This window comes from Arachis duranensis, chromosome 3 (assembly GCF_000817695.3).
Source record: "Arachis duranensis cultivar V14167 chromosome 3, aradu.V14167.gnm2.J7QH, whole genome shotgun sequence".
Lineage (NCBI taxonomy): Eukaryota > Viridiplantae > Streptophyta > Magnoliopsida > Fabales > Fabaceae > Arachis > Arachis duranensis.
The window spans coordinates 119,332,896-119,345,013 of NC_029774.3; the positions used below are offsets into that span (position 1 = coordinate 119,332,896).

The 12,118-nt window shown below is 42.3% G+C and overlaps 1 protein-coding gene and 1 long non-coding RNA gene across 2 annotated transcripts; both read right to left on the bottom strand.

The window, feature by feature from the left end:
- Window positions 1-403: 403 nt before the first annotated feature.
- Window positions 404-2,366, bottom strand: LOC107480670 (polyphenol oxidase A1, chloroplastic). Its single transcript, XM_016100832.3, has one exon. The coding sequence runs from the start codon at window positions 2,250-2,252 to the stop codon at window positions 537-539; it is 1,716 nt and encodes a 571-aa protein (XP_015956318.1). The 5' UTR covers window positions 2,253-2,366; the 3' UTR covers window positions 404-536.
- A 1,800-nt stretch (window positions 2,367-4,166) lies between these two features.
- On the bottom strand, window positions 4,167-6,261 carry LOC107480594 (uncharacterized). Its single transcript, XR_008007408.1, has 4 exons — window positions 5,399-6,261; window positions 5,181-5,319; window positions 4,460-4,640; window positions 4,167-4,313 (listed from the first exon to the last, which is right to left on the bottom strand). It is a non-coding gene; the product is annotated as an uncharacterized LOC107480594 (long non-coding RNA).
- Between the last annotated feature and the right edge of the window lie 5,857 nt (window positions 6,262-12,118).

Below are 12,118 nucleotides of genomic sequence, written 5' to 3' on the forward strand. Positions count from 1 at the left end.
ATATATATAATATATATATATATATATAATTTAATTACTCACATATAAATACTATACTCATAGATTGAGCTGGGTTGAAACAATGATATATTGCTTCATTTTTCCCAGTTTCTTTTGCGTAATCTAACTAGCTAGGTATGTGGTAAAGACCTTTCAACCTATATATTCAATAGCTTTTTCACGTTCTGTGATAATTTTATATAATAAGACGATTATTCCAAATAGTTAGTTGTATTAGGGATATGATTATCTTTATGATAGTACATATATATACAGGCCTGGCGAATATTAGTATTGTTTATGGGATCAACCCCTAAAATTTTAATTTTACCTGTATATATCCTTACTTAAATTATAATAATGGAAGCAAAATAAAGAGAAATTAATTAAGAAAAGTTGGTGGTTGAAACGAAACAACACATGACTCGAATCCATAGTAGTGAGAAATAAAGCATCGATCTCAGTACATTAAACATATATAAGTGATAATTAAAGCCACGGAATTATTATTGTACGACCGGAAAGGATGAAGTTGCTCAGCAATCTTCATAGTCGATCTTGATGCCCTTAACAATGACACCGTCACCATATTGGGGAACCAAAGTGACGACAACGCTGTCATCATCATCAGCTTCCAAATCGATCAGCTTCTCCGTGATCCCGATCTTGAATGCCAGCTCAGTTTTCAGGGCACTCGATTTCTGAGTGTGCGACACATTCACGAAGCTTCCAGCAAACTCTCTGTTCTTTGGCGTCGCAAACTGCGCATCCTCTTCTTCGTTCAGCAACACATCGAACTTTATAGGCTTCCTCCGATCAAACTCAATCTCCAAAACCAGAGTCTCCTCTCTCTCATCCTTCTCCTTCCTGCTCCTGGATCTCCTTGGCCTCTTCACCACCGTGCTCACAAGCTTATTCTCCTCCAGAGTCAACGGCAAGTCAACGCTCTTCGTCGTCAACGGCTTCTGCGCCCTCTCAGCTTTCGTCCTACGCGCTTTCGGCTTCGTTTTCGCCCACGGAATGGGAACCTTCTCGAAATCATACCCAAGCTTCACGGAGTCGAGGCAATCTTTGGTCTTCACGCGCACCAAGTTCTTATTCTCATCATAGAACAGAAAATTTGATTCCAGAAAGTCAGGGTCGGTGATGTCTTTGTTACCGAAGGATTTCCACAGATTCCACATTCTATCGACATTGGAATGGTGACAGTAGAAGAGAGGATCCCTACCAGCAGAGTAGAGGGACCCCATGTCCTCCCCGTTTGGCTGGGTTCTATCCCCACTCCAAGTGTGGAGCGTGTTGTGCACGCTCTCGCAAGTTCCGGCACCGGTTTTCACGGTGTAAGGCGTGTCGCCGGCACGGAAAGCATTGCCGAAGAAGTTCAACGGCGCCTTCACTTCGACGAAGTTTGTGTACATCAAACTGAGGTTAGCGTCGACGTCACCGCTGGTGTCAGGACCGTTCCTGTTCCAACTGAGATCGACGAGAACCGGCGGTTGATGGTTTGCGTTTCTGAGTGGGTCATAGAGCGATGATCTTCTGTCAGTGAAAATGGAAGGAATTTCCATGCCGTCAGGGTGATCCCAGTTCCAGAAGGGCAATGCAAAGGTTGGATCGTTGATCAAGCTTCCCAAGATCCTCTCGTAGAAGTAAAGGTACCAACGGTGAAAAGGAAGGAAAATCCACGAGTAATGGACCTGGAGATCCTTGTCAGGGAAGCCAACTTGGTGATACGAGTTGTGGCAGTAAGCGCAATGAATGGCGGCTTGTTGGGTGAAGCTGCGAGGGTCATCGTCTGGAAGCTCTCTCATGGCCTTTATGGCTTCCTTGTACTTGACCAGATCGTCACCGGTAACCTTATGAGCCGGTTTCCGAACCCTTAAGGGTTGGTTTTTTGGGAACTCAAAATCTATGATCTTTGTGGAAGCAGGAGGGCAACACTTGACGGGTTTGGCTCCCGCCGGTAGGGTTGGTAGCCCACAGGCTTGGAGATCCGGTGCAACCGGTGCCGCAAAGGCGAAAGGGTTGTAGGCAAAGCCTGCGGCACCGGCCAGCCCTCCAAGACCAATAAGAACATCTCTCCTGTTCCCATGGGCAATGCCGTTTGATGCCTCTTCGTTCGAGGCATTGCAAGACACCTTCGTGGCTGCCACGTGGCTCTGCCGGCCTTTAGGGAACAAAGAAGAGGAGGAGGTCTTGGTGGCTGAGGCGTTCACACTGGACACAAAAGAGAGAGGAGATATTGAAGCCATGATTCTGATGATGGTGTATATGTGTTACTTGGTTTGGGACGAACAAGTGTGAAAAGTGTTGAGTCTTTTTATAGCGGTACATGCACTGTGATTTTGTGCATGAGTTTGAATACATAATGTGAACAGTCACGTTGCCTTGCACTTTTTTTTTTCTCCCTTCAAATGAATTGGATAGTTTTCAACATATTACAGATCCATCCACAAAATACTTAAGACTATAATTAGTATAGACGCAATTTTATTTGAAATTGATAGTCGAAAGATTTTAAATAAAAATTTAATTAAATTAGTTAAATTATTTAATGATTCTCACTTATTAATTTTATGTGAAATTAACTGTGCTTGAATTTTTACTTTAATATATATCAAGCAAATTAGGCACCATATGCGAAGCAGACATAACGGGCCAAATATACTCGAGACTCGACTTAGACGTTTATACTTTTCCCTAGGTTATATTCTTTTCTTTCTCTTTGCTCTACACGACTTGGCGCAATCACTAAATATTTTTTAACATTAAAAAGCAAATAATTCTTTTTTTTCTTTTATGAAAATTAGAAGTTGTTTGTTTAAAAGAATTACAAGTCAGGAAGATATCATTGAATATTTTCCATCCACCTACTCTGCATGACTACTCCATCCACTGCACTGTGCACTTTATTATGCGATATATTGATTGTGAGACATCCTTTTCTTAAATTATTGATTAATTGGATATCATTCTACTGGATAACCATATGATGGCAATTAGGGTGGGGTACTACACTTTATAATAAGAAAGAGAACACATAAGTTTTCACTATTTGTTATGTGAAAAAATAAACTTTTAAAAAAAGAATAAGATCAGACGCGTAACTAAATTATTCTATTGATTAATAAAAAGATTTATGTGTTCTAATAAAAAGATTTATTCGCTTCATTTTTTAATATCCAAAAAATACAAATATTTGACTTTGATTACGAATATAAAAAACAGTAAAACAATTATTTATATTTTTCTTTTAACAATAAAAACTATTATAGAATAAAAATGATGTTTGATATCATGTTATTACGTAAAATTAATAGCTAAGAGTTGTTAGTATTGAAATTAGGAGATTTTGGGAAGGAATATGTGAAATTGAGACTTCAGGAATGAGAAGACACTACATCCAATTAAAAACCTTAAATTATTAAGTTGATGGGTCTCTCATCTTATAAACTCGTCACTCTTTCTTACTTTATTTGATGTGGGACTAATTTCAACACTTCTCGTACTTGCAACATTAACAGTTAGATAAAAATTTAGTTAAATATATCACTACAAGAAAACACGTCTTTTGCCACGCTTTTAAAGCGTGGCGAAAAGCTGAAAAAAGCGTGGCGATAGCTTTTCGCCACGCTTTTTGAGCTATTGCCACACTTGCGAAAGGGTGGCCTATCAGAGGGTGGCGGTTGCTCTATCGCCACGCTTTTTGCAGTCTATTGCCACGCTTTTTGTTTGCCACGCTTTTTTACAAACAGCCACTTGGAAAAGCGTGGCTATAGGTGGGAAATACGGCCACGCTTTAAAAGCGTGGCGATAGGTAGAGATATGGCCACGCTTTTGAAGCGTGGCAATAGGGAGAGATACGGCCACGCTTTTAAAGCGTGGCGATAGGGAGATATACAGCCACGCTTTTAAAGCGTGGCGAAAGAATTGTTAAATTAAAAAAAAAATTATTTTCCTTACTTGATCTTAATTACTACAATATAAATTTTCAATCTTTTTTTATTACCAAACCTATAAATATAGTATGCAATTTTTATTGCAAGACAAATCAAACAATAATTAGTGACAATTTTTGCTTTAATTATTATATACATTAATAAACTAATATTCAAATACAAAATAAATTTCGAGTTCAAATTCCAAAACTAAAAACGGTAGAAAAATACAGAAACAATACAACTTAAACACTAAGTCCTTTGTTGTTCTTTCTTCCTCTAGCCCTCTCAAACTTCCTTCCCTTAGATCGTACATAAGGCTTGGTATGGCTGTGAGGAACACTAGGACCAGGACCAAAATGTTTCACAGCTTCCCTGAAATAGCAAAATCAACAAGGGAACAAAAAACATGTTTAAGTTACAAAAGATAAAGTAAGACATAAGACAAGAAGAAGCAAGAGTGTAATACTCCAAAATTCCCGATTTTCGGCTGAATTAGGACATAGCAAAGCCGAACTTACAATCTGACTGGGCAGAACAAGTCCTTTTCCATCAACACATCATTTCTGATTATAGTAATCCATTGACTCAGGCGAGTTGTCACACTCAACTCAGAATCTTGCACTAGACCAAATGGATTGGATTTAACTAACCAATCTTTCAAAGACTCATAAACAGCAAAGTTTAGACCTACAATGGAACCTGGAAAACAGGAAAAACAATCCCAAAGAATCCAAGAATGAACATCATATATACATGCATAGAAAGTGAGCATAAGAGGAAATGCAAATTGAGAAATCAGCAGCAGCCAATGATTAAGGATGTAATGAGCATGAATGCATAATAAGCACAAAGAAATCGCAACAAGAAAACGAGTTGCTAACACATGGCACGAAGCAGCAACACTTATTAAACAGCAGCAGTAAATAGCATGTTTCCCAGGTTCAAGCAAGCAGCAAACAGAATTCATATGACTTAACCAGTTCCACAAACTGAAATCATTGCGGTTCATATAATATGGACCAAGCAACAAGCAGAGCAGAACTCAGCAACAACAAACCAAGAAAAATTAATGAAACAGTAACACTTCCACAGCATCTAATTTGGACAATGAAAAAAAATACAACAAACAGCAATCACAAGTCCAGAATTCAACACCAAAACAGCACAATAAACAAGTTCATCCAGGGCAACTTTCAGAGGAAAGACAAATTCATTCCAGAGTAAGGACTGAGGAGTTACATATTCAGAAATAGCAGAATTGGGATTGAAACTGGAAAAAGGGCAGTACTGATTCGAAGACAAGAACAGAGGAGGCTGTGGTGGATCCTTCTGATGGCAGCTTGGACGGCGGCAAAGAGACTCACGGTGACCGTATAACCTGGCACAGACAACCTCAGCGACAACTCTCACGATAAACACTTAACGGATAAAGAAGCTGGAGCAGGGTTAGGGCTTACCAACAGACACAGGCTTGAAAGGCGGTTTCCGGGGCCAGCAGCGGCGGCGAGGAGCTCCGGCAACGCAGCAACTGCGCGGGCAGAACGATGGCGAGCCCAGCACGCGGCGACGACGGAAGCTCCTCGACGATTTCCCTTGCGCGCGATCTCTGTTCGCGACTCCAACGGCGGCGATTTGAAGACGATAACACGCGGTGGTTGCAGCGGCGTTCAAGCTTCAGCTACGGCGTGGATGGACCCTCAACGGCCATGGTTTCCCCTGCGCGAAACTGACAGTGCGAACGGCGGTGACGCATGGCACAGTGGCGACGCGAGACAGGGCTGAGCGCGGTGGCGCGGTTGGACGAGTTCGACGGTGACGCGGCTTAACGGCGGGGTCTCCCTCCAAGGCTCGGCAAGGTTGCGACGGCGGCGGCAATACCCAGCAACACCGGCGCGTCTCCTTCCCCTCTTCTCTTCTCCCCCGTCGCGGCCCTCTCTCCCCCTCCTTTCTCCCTTCTGTTCCTTCGTTCCCCCTCTCTTTTCTTTTCTTTCCTTCTTTCTTTAGTTTTTGCCAAAGCTGATAGGTGTTAGTGCTGTTAGGAAGGGAATGGCGGTGGAAAAAAGGGTGAGTGACGGTGAGGTGGTGGAAATTAGGGTTTGTGGGGTTTAACTTAGGAATTAGGGTTTAATTTGGGATAAAAATAAAATTAGGAATTTTGGGTAAATTAGAATTTAATAAATTTTAATAAAATTAGAGTATATTATATAAAATTTTTATTATTTTACATTTGCTAAGGTTTATAATTTGAAATATAGAAAATAATTCGATAATTATAAAATCAGATAAAATCTTAAATTACTTTAAACTCAATTAGTCAAAATTTGTTTTAAGTATCTTCAATAAAATAATTTCAAAGATTAAAATACTTAGTGATAAATAAATCTAAATTAGCTCTTAATAAAATCTTCTAAAATTTCTAGGTCTTACAGGGGGCCCTCTCGCCACACTTTTAAAACGTTATTATTGTTCTCTACGGCCACGCTTTTAAAGCGTGGTAGAAAAAAAACTTTTGGCCACGCTTTTAAAGCGTGGCAAAAGTGTACTAGCATATAGCCACGTTTTGTAAGCGTGGCCGTAATGAAATCCTGTCGCCACGCTTTTAAAACGTCCTTGTTTCTCTCTATGGCCACGTTTTTGAAGCGTGGCAGAAAAAAACGTGGCCTTTTCTCTAATCAATTGCCACCCTTACAAAAGCGTGGCCGTTGATTCTTTTTGCCACGCTTTTGAAGTGTGGCAAAAAAAAAAGTGGCCAAATCTCTAATCTATCGCCACCCTCATAAAAGCGTGGCCATTGACCACTTTTGGCCACGCTTTTGAAGTGTGGCAAGAAAAAAGCGTGGCCATATGCCTTTTTTCTTGTAGTGTATAAATTAAAATGATTTAATAATTTTCAATTAACAACTTCACATAAATATAATTTCACGTGAATTTTTGCCCGTAAAAGAAAAGAAAATAAAAAATCATGTAATAAATTAAAAATATCGTTTAAAACACTTGGTTAGGATAAAAAACAAAGAAAAAAACAACTAATGAGAACTTAATATGAAGTTTAAATGTAGATTTTTTTTTAAATTTTAGATATGTGAATTTTTTATTAATTATCTATTAGTTATTAGAATTTGATTTTGATGGAACGGATTTTATACAATAATTTAATTAAATTTATTCGTTTAAATGATATTTTAAATAATAAATTTAAAATTAATTATTTTTATTGATATAATAATATATGATAAATTATCTATACACTAATAGTATAAAAATTAAATTCTAAAATTTTCTTTAATTTTTTTTTGAAACAAATGAAGCTCGCTCGACACATGAGAGTGGACCATAAAACAGACAGATGCAAAACAAATCTAAACACAAGGTTAATAATTATATGTCATTTTTGGTATTGTCATCAATAACTAGTAGGATCAATATCAATTCACTCTTTATAGTTTAAAAACGTCATATTCTATATGACATCAACAATTATCTCTTTATTGTTTAAAATTCTATTATTGTATTTCAACCAGACGTTTCAAATAATCGCAAAGAACCCAGTCAACTATTTTTTCTATTTCTCTTTTCTATTAGATTCTCCTTAATTATATGGCCAATTTAATTATGATACTCTATATTAAATTATTAATGTTCAGTTAATTTTTGAATTTTTTAGAGTTTACAAGAGTTCTTATATCTAAATCTTACGGTCAATTTAAAAAAACTGAATATGACTTGTTTTTTGGTGACTAATATGACTTGTTGATTCACATGCATGTAAATAAATTATTTAAAATTTAATATTATGTTAATTTTTAAAATTAAATCTTTACACCGTACCCTGTAATGATTTAGTAGGTATAAGATTCTAATCAATAAATTTATACATTTTATTACCATAATTTAGTATAGTAAATACAATAAAATATTAAATCTATTACGGACTGTTAAGTCTAATCCACTAGCCGACGAGTTGGGACACCATCCGGGCTCAAGGCATCCCATGAAGGAGAGCCTGGCGGGTCGGGTCTTAGAACGCTCGACCCAGGACCTTCCCGACCTGCCATCCGTATAGCCCAAGACACCGGTCGAGTCGGCACCTTCGGATCATGACCCGGGGTCCGGAACGACCTGACCTTCCCACGTGGATTGCGACAGCTCATAGAAGCTTCTTGGGCAGTGGGCTAGGTCATTCTCAGAGCCCGCCCCATGCAGTATAAAAGGGGAGAGGCCAGCTTTTCCCTCGAGATACGTAACATTCTTACCTAATTCGGCTATCGCATCGTACGGACACTGACTTAATCGTCGAAGTGTCCTTGCAGATGGCCATCCCCCACGCTTCACACCTCCTCCGGTGTCATCAGCACGCGTCCAACCTAACTCCAAGTCAGCCAGGATCTCGCCCGTCTCCCTCATCATAACCACCCGACCCATTGAGAACCCGAGGTCCTCAGGTAATAAACATTGGCGCTGTCTGTGGAGACCCTGTAGACATGGAGCGACTTCCTACGTCAGAGGAGCTTCGCGAAGGAAGAGGGGCTCGCCTGAGTAGGCCAAGCTTGTCGGCTCGTACCACCGAGCACCTTCGTCCCTCCGTTCAGCCTAACCAGCAGATTTACACCAAACCCCCCCGAAAGACGTCCCTTCGGAGGGACAGGAGCCGATAGCGCCAAGATCATGCAAGAACTCAGACACAGAGTGCAAAACCTAGAACGGGGGCTAGCAGCGAGGAGCCAATCCCATGGAGACGTCAGCCACTCGAGGAGCCGATCCCATGGAGATGTTAGCCACTCCCACGGCGACGCCAGCCGATCTCGAACCCGCACCCGCTCTCCCTCCCGAAGGCTAGAAAGCCGAGAAAGAAGTCCAACCAAGCACAACGAGGCACAAACGCAGGTGACTTCCCGACCTTACCAAGGTAGGTCCGAGGGCCGTGGGGAATTCCATATAGGAAAGGCTAAGAAATAGCAAGAACCCATAATCATGGGGGCCACCCCCTTCCATCCCTCAATCCTCAAGGTCCGGCTTCGGAAGAATTTCGAGTACGACAGGACCAAGGATCCCCAGGAGCACCTAACAGCTTTTGAAGCAAGGATGAACTTGGAAGGAGTAGGCAATGCGGTCAGATGCCGAGCATTTATGGTGACGCTGGCCAGCCCAGCAATCCGATGGTTCAACGCCCTCTCACACGGGTGCGTTACGACCTTCGCGGACATATCCCAAAGCTTTCTGGCTCGATTCACGACACGCATAGCCAAGGCAAAGCACCCAATTAACTTGCTGGGGTCACCCAGAAACCAGGGGAACCAACCAGAAAGTTTCTGGACAGGTTTAACGACAAATGCTTAGAAATCGACGGCCTCACGGACTCAGTTGCTAGTCTTTGCTTAACAAACAGCCTGCTAAACGAGGACTTTAGGAAGTACCTCACAACTAAGCCTGTATGGACTATGCAAGAAATTCAAAGCGTGGCCAAAGAATACATAAACAATGAAGAGGTCAGTCAGGTTGTAGTAGCCAATAAGCGGCAGCTCCCTAACCCCCCAACTCGGCAGGCTCCCCAGGTCGATAGATATAAGGAGACCCTCAGGGACGGAACCCCAGCCAAGCAACACAAACAGCCCCCACGGGTGGGAAGACTTACAAACTACACGCCACTCACGGTGCCCATAGTGGAAGTTTACTAACAAATCGCGGACAAGAGAATCCTATCCAGGCCTAGGCCATTGAAAGATAGAACGGGGGGCAACAAAAGCCTGTACTGCGATTATCACAAAGGTTTTGGCCACACGGAGGTCCTACCACCTCAAACGGAGGACCTCCCATGATATCCTTCGGCCCAGAAGACCAGTGGTTCCATGACCTCTCTGAGAACCCTCCCATGGTGATCACGGCAATGGTTGGGACCAGATTGGTCAGGCGAATCCTCGTCGATACTGGAGCTGATTCCAATATCTTGTTCAGAAACGTGTTTGACGCTATGGGACTCAGGGAGTTTGACCTCAAGACTCACCAACACGGTGTCATGGGGCTAGGCGATAACTACATCAAACCTAACGGGACAATCTCACTCCCAATCTGCCTAGGAGCTGGTGACGCTAGGAGGTTGGTAATGGCGGACTTCGTAGTCCTCAGAGATTCCACAGCCTACAACATTATTTTAGGAAGAAAAATCATCAACGAATTCTCAGCTGTGATATGCACCAAATTCCTAACAATGAAGTTTGTAACAGACAAAGGAATGGTCGGCTCCATCAGGGGAGACTTAGAAGCGGCGGTTGCATGCGACATCGCCAGTCTTTCCTTGAGAAACGAGTCCAAGAAAGTGGCCGGCGTGTTCTTGGCCGACCTAGATGTTAGAATGGAAGACAAGCCAAGGCTAGAACCAGAAGGGGACATGGAAAAGTTTCAAATAGGGAAGTCGGCGGAACAGTTTACCTTCGTAAACAAGAATTTACCCCATGAACTCAAAGGACCCCTTATGGAGGTTATAAGGGAAAATGGCGACCTCTTCACATGGACGCCGTCAGATATGCCGAGCTTGGATCCCGAGGTCATGTCTCACCGGCTAGCTGTTAAACCAGATGCAAAACCAGTAGGACATTGGCGAAGAAAGATGTCCCAAGAAAGGGCCAATGAGGTCGCTAAGCAAACAGTCGGGCTTCTCGAAGCAAGGTTCATCAAAGAGCTCGAATACTCGACATGGTTGTCCAACGTCGTACTGGTTAAAAAAGCAAGTGGCAAATGGAGAATGTATGTCGACTATTCCGACCTGAACAAAGCATGTCCTAAAGACTCTTTTCCCCTCCCCAACATCGACACCCTAGTAGATTCCGTATCATGGTATCGTTTCCTTAGCTTTATGGATGCGTACTCCGGCTACAATCAGATACCGAAGCACCGACCTAATCAGGAGAAGATAGCGTTCAAAACACCATGAGGCACCTATTGCTATAAAGTAATGCCATTTGGATTAAAAATGTAGGGGCCACCTACCAAAGACTAATGAGCAAAGTCCTCCACGACCTCATCGGCAAGACGGTTGAGATCTATGTCGACGATGTCTGAGTGAAAACGGCAGACCCAAGTAGCCTTATAGACGACCTACAAACTGTCTTCAAAGCACAAAGAAAATTTAACATGAGGCTCAATCCACTCAAGTGTGCATTCGCCATGGAAGCCGGGAAATTCCTAGGCTTTATGATAACACAAAGGGGGGTTGAGGCCGTTCTCAAAATGACGAGCCCAGGATGCGTCAAAGACGTGCAGTGACATACTAGAAAACTCACGGCTCTATCCCGGTTTCTCAAAGCATCGGATGAAAAGGCTCTCCCATTTTTTAATCTAATAAAGAAAGGAATCACCTTCGAATGGACCCCGGCATGCAAAGAAGCGTTCAGCCATTTCAAAAGAGTACTCTCAGAACCTCCCATACTCAGTAAACCCAAGGAATGAGAACCCCTCTACCTATACCTGGAAATAACCACACAAGCTATGGCGGCAGTCCTTGTTCGAGAAGAACACAAGACTCAGTGCTCGATATACTTCGTCTGCAAAGTACTCCAAAGAGCAGAGCTAAAATACACCAAGTTGGAAAAATTAGCCTATGCCTTGCTAACCTCGTCAAGAAGACTCAAGCAATAATTCTAAGGGCATAGAATCGTCCTAAGAACCGACCAGGCGATTCGGCAAGTCCTCCAGAAACCCGACCTCGCGGGGAGAATGATGGAATGGGCAATAGAGCTATCCAAATATGACTTGCAATACGAGCCCAGGCAGGCAATCAAGGCTCAGGCGATGACGGACTTTCTGGTAGAGGTCACAGGGGAAGCACCCGACACACCGAACACACGGTGGAAGCTCCATGTAGACGGAGCTTCCAATCAAGCGTTCGGAGGGGCCGGTATTATCCTGGAAAATTTGGCGGGAATAGTTTACGAGCAGTCGATCAGGTTCGACTTCCCAGTCTCCAGCAATCAGGCGGAGTACGAAGCACTGATAGGGGGCTAATTCTAGCTAAAAAGGTCAGAGCGTCAAGAATTGAGGTAAGTAGCGATTCCCAGATCTTCACATCCCAGATAAAGGGCAGCTACCAGGCCAGGGATACACTACTACAGAAATACCTAGAGAAGGTAAGAGAGCTATGCAAAAACTTCGATGAAGTCATAATCCAGCATGTTCCCAGAGAA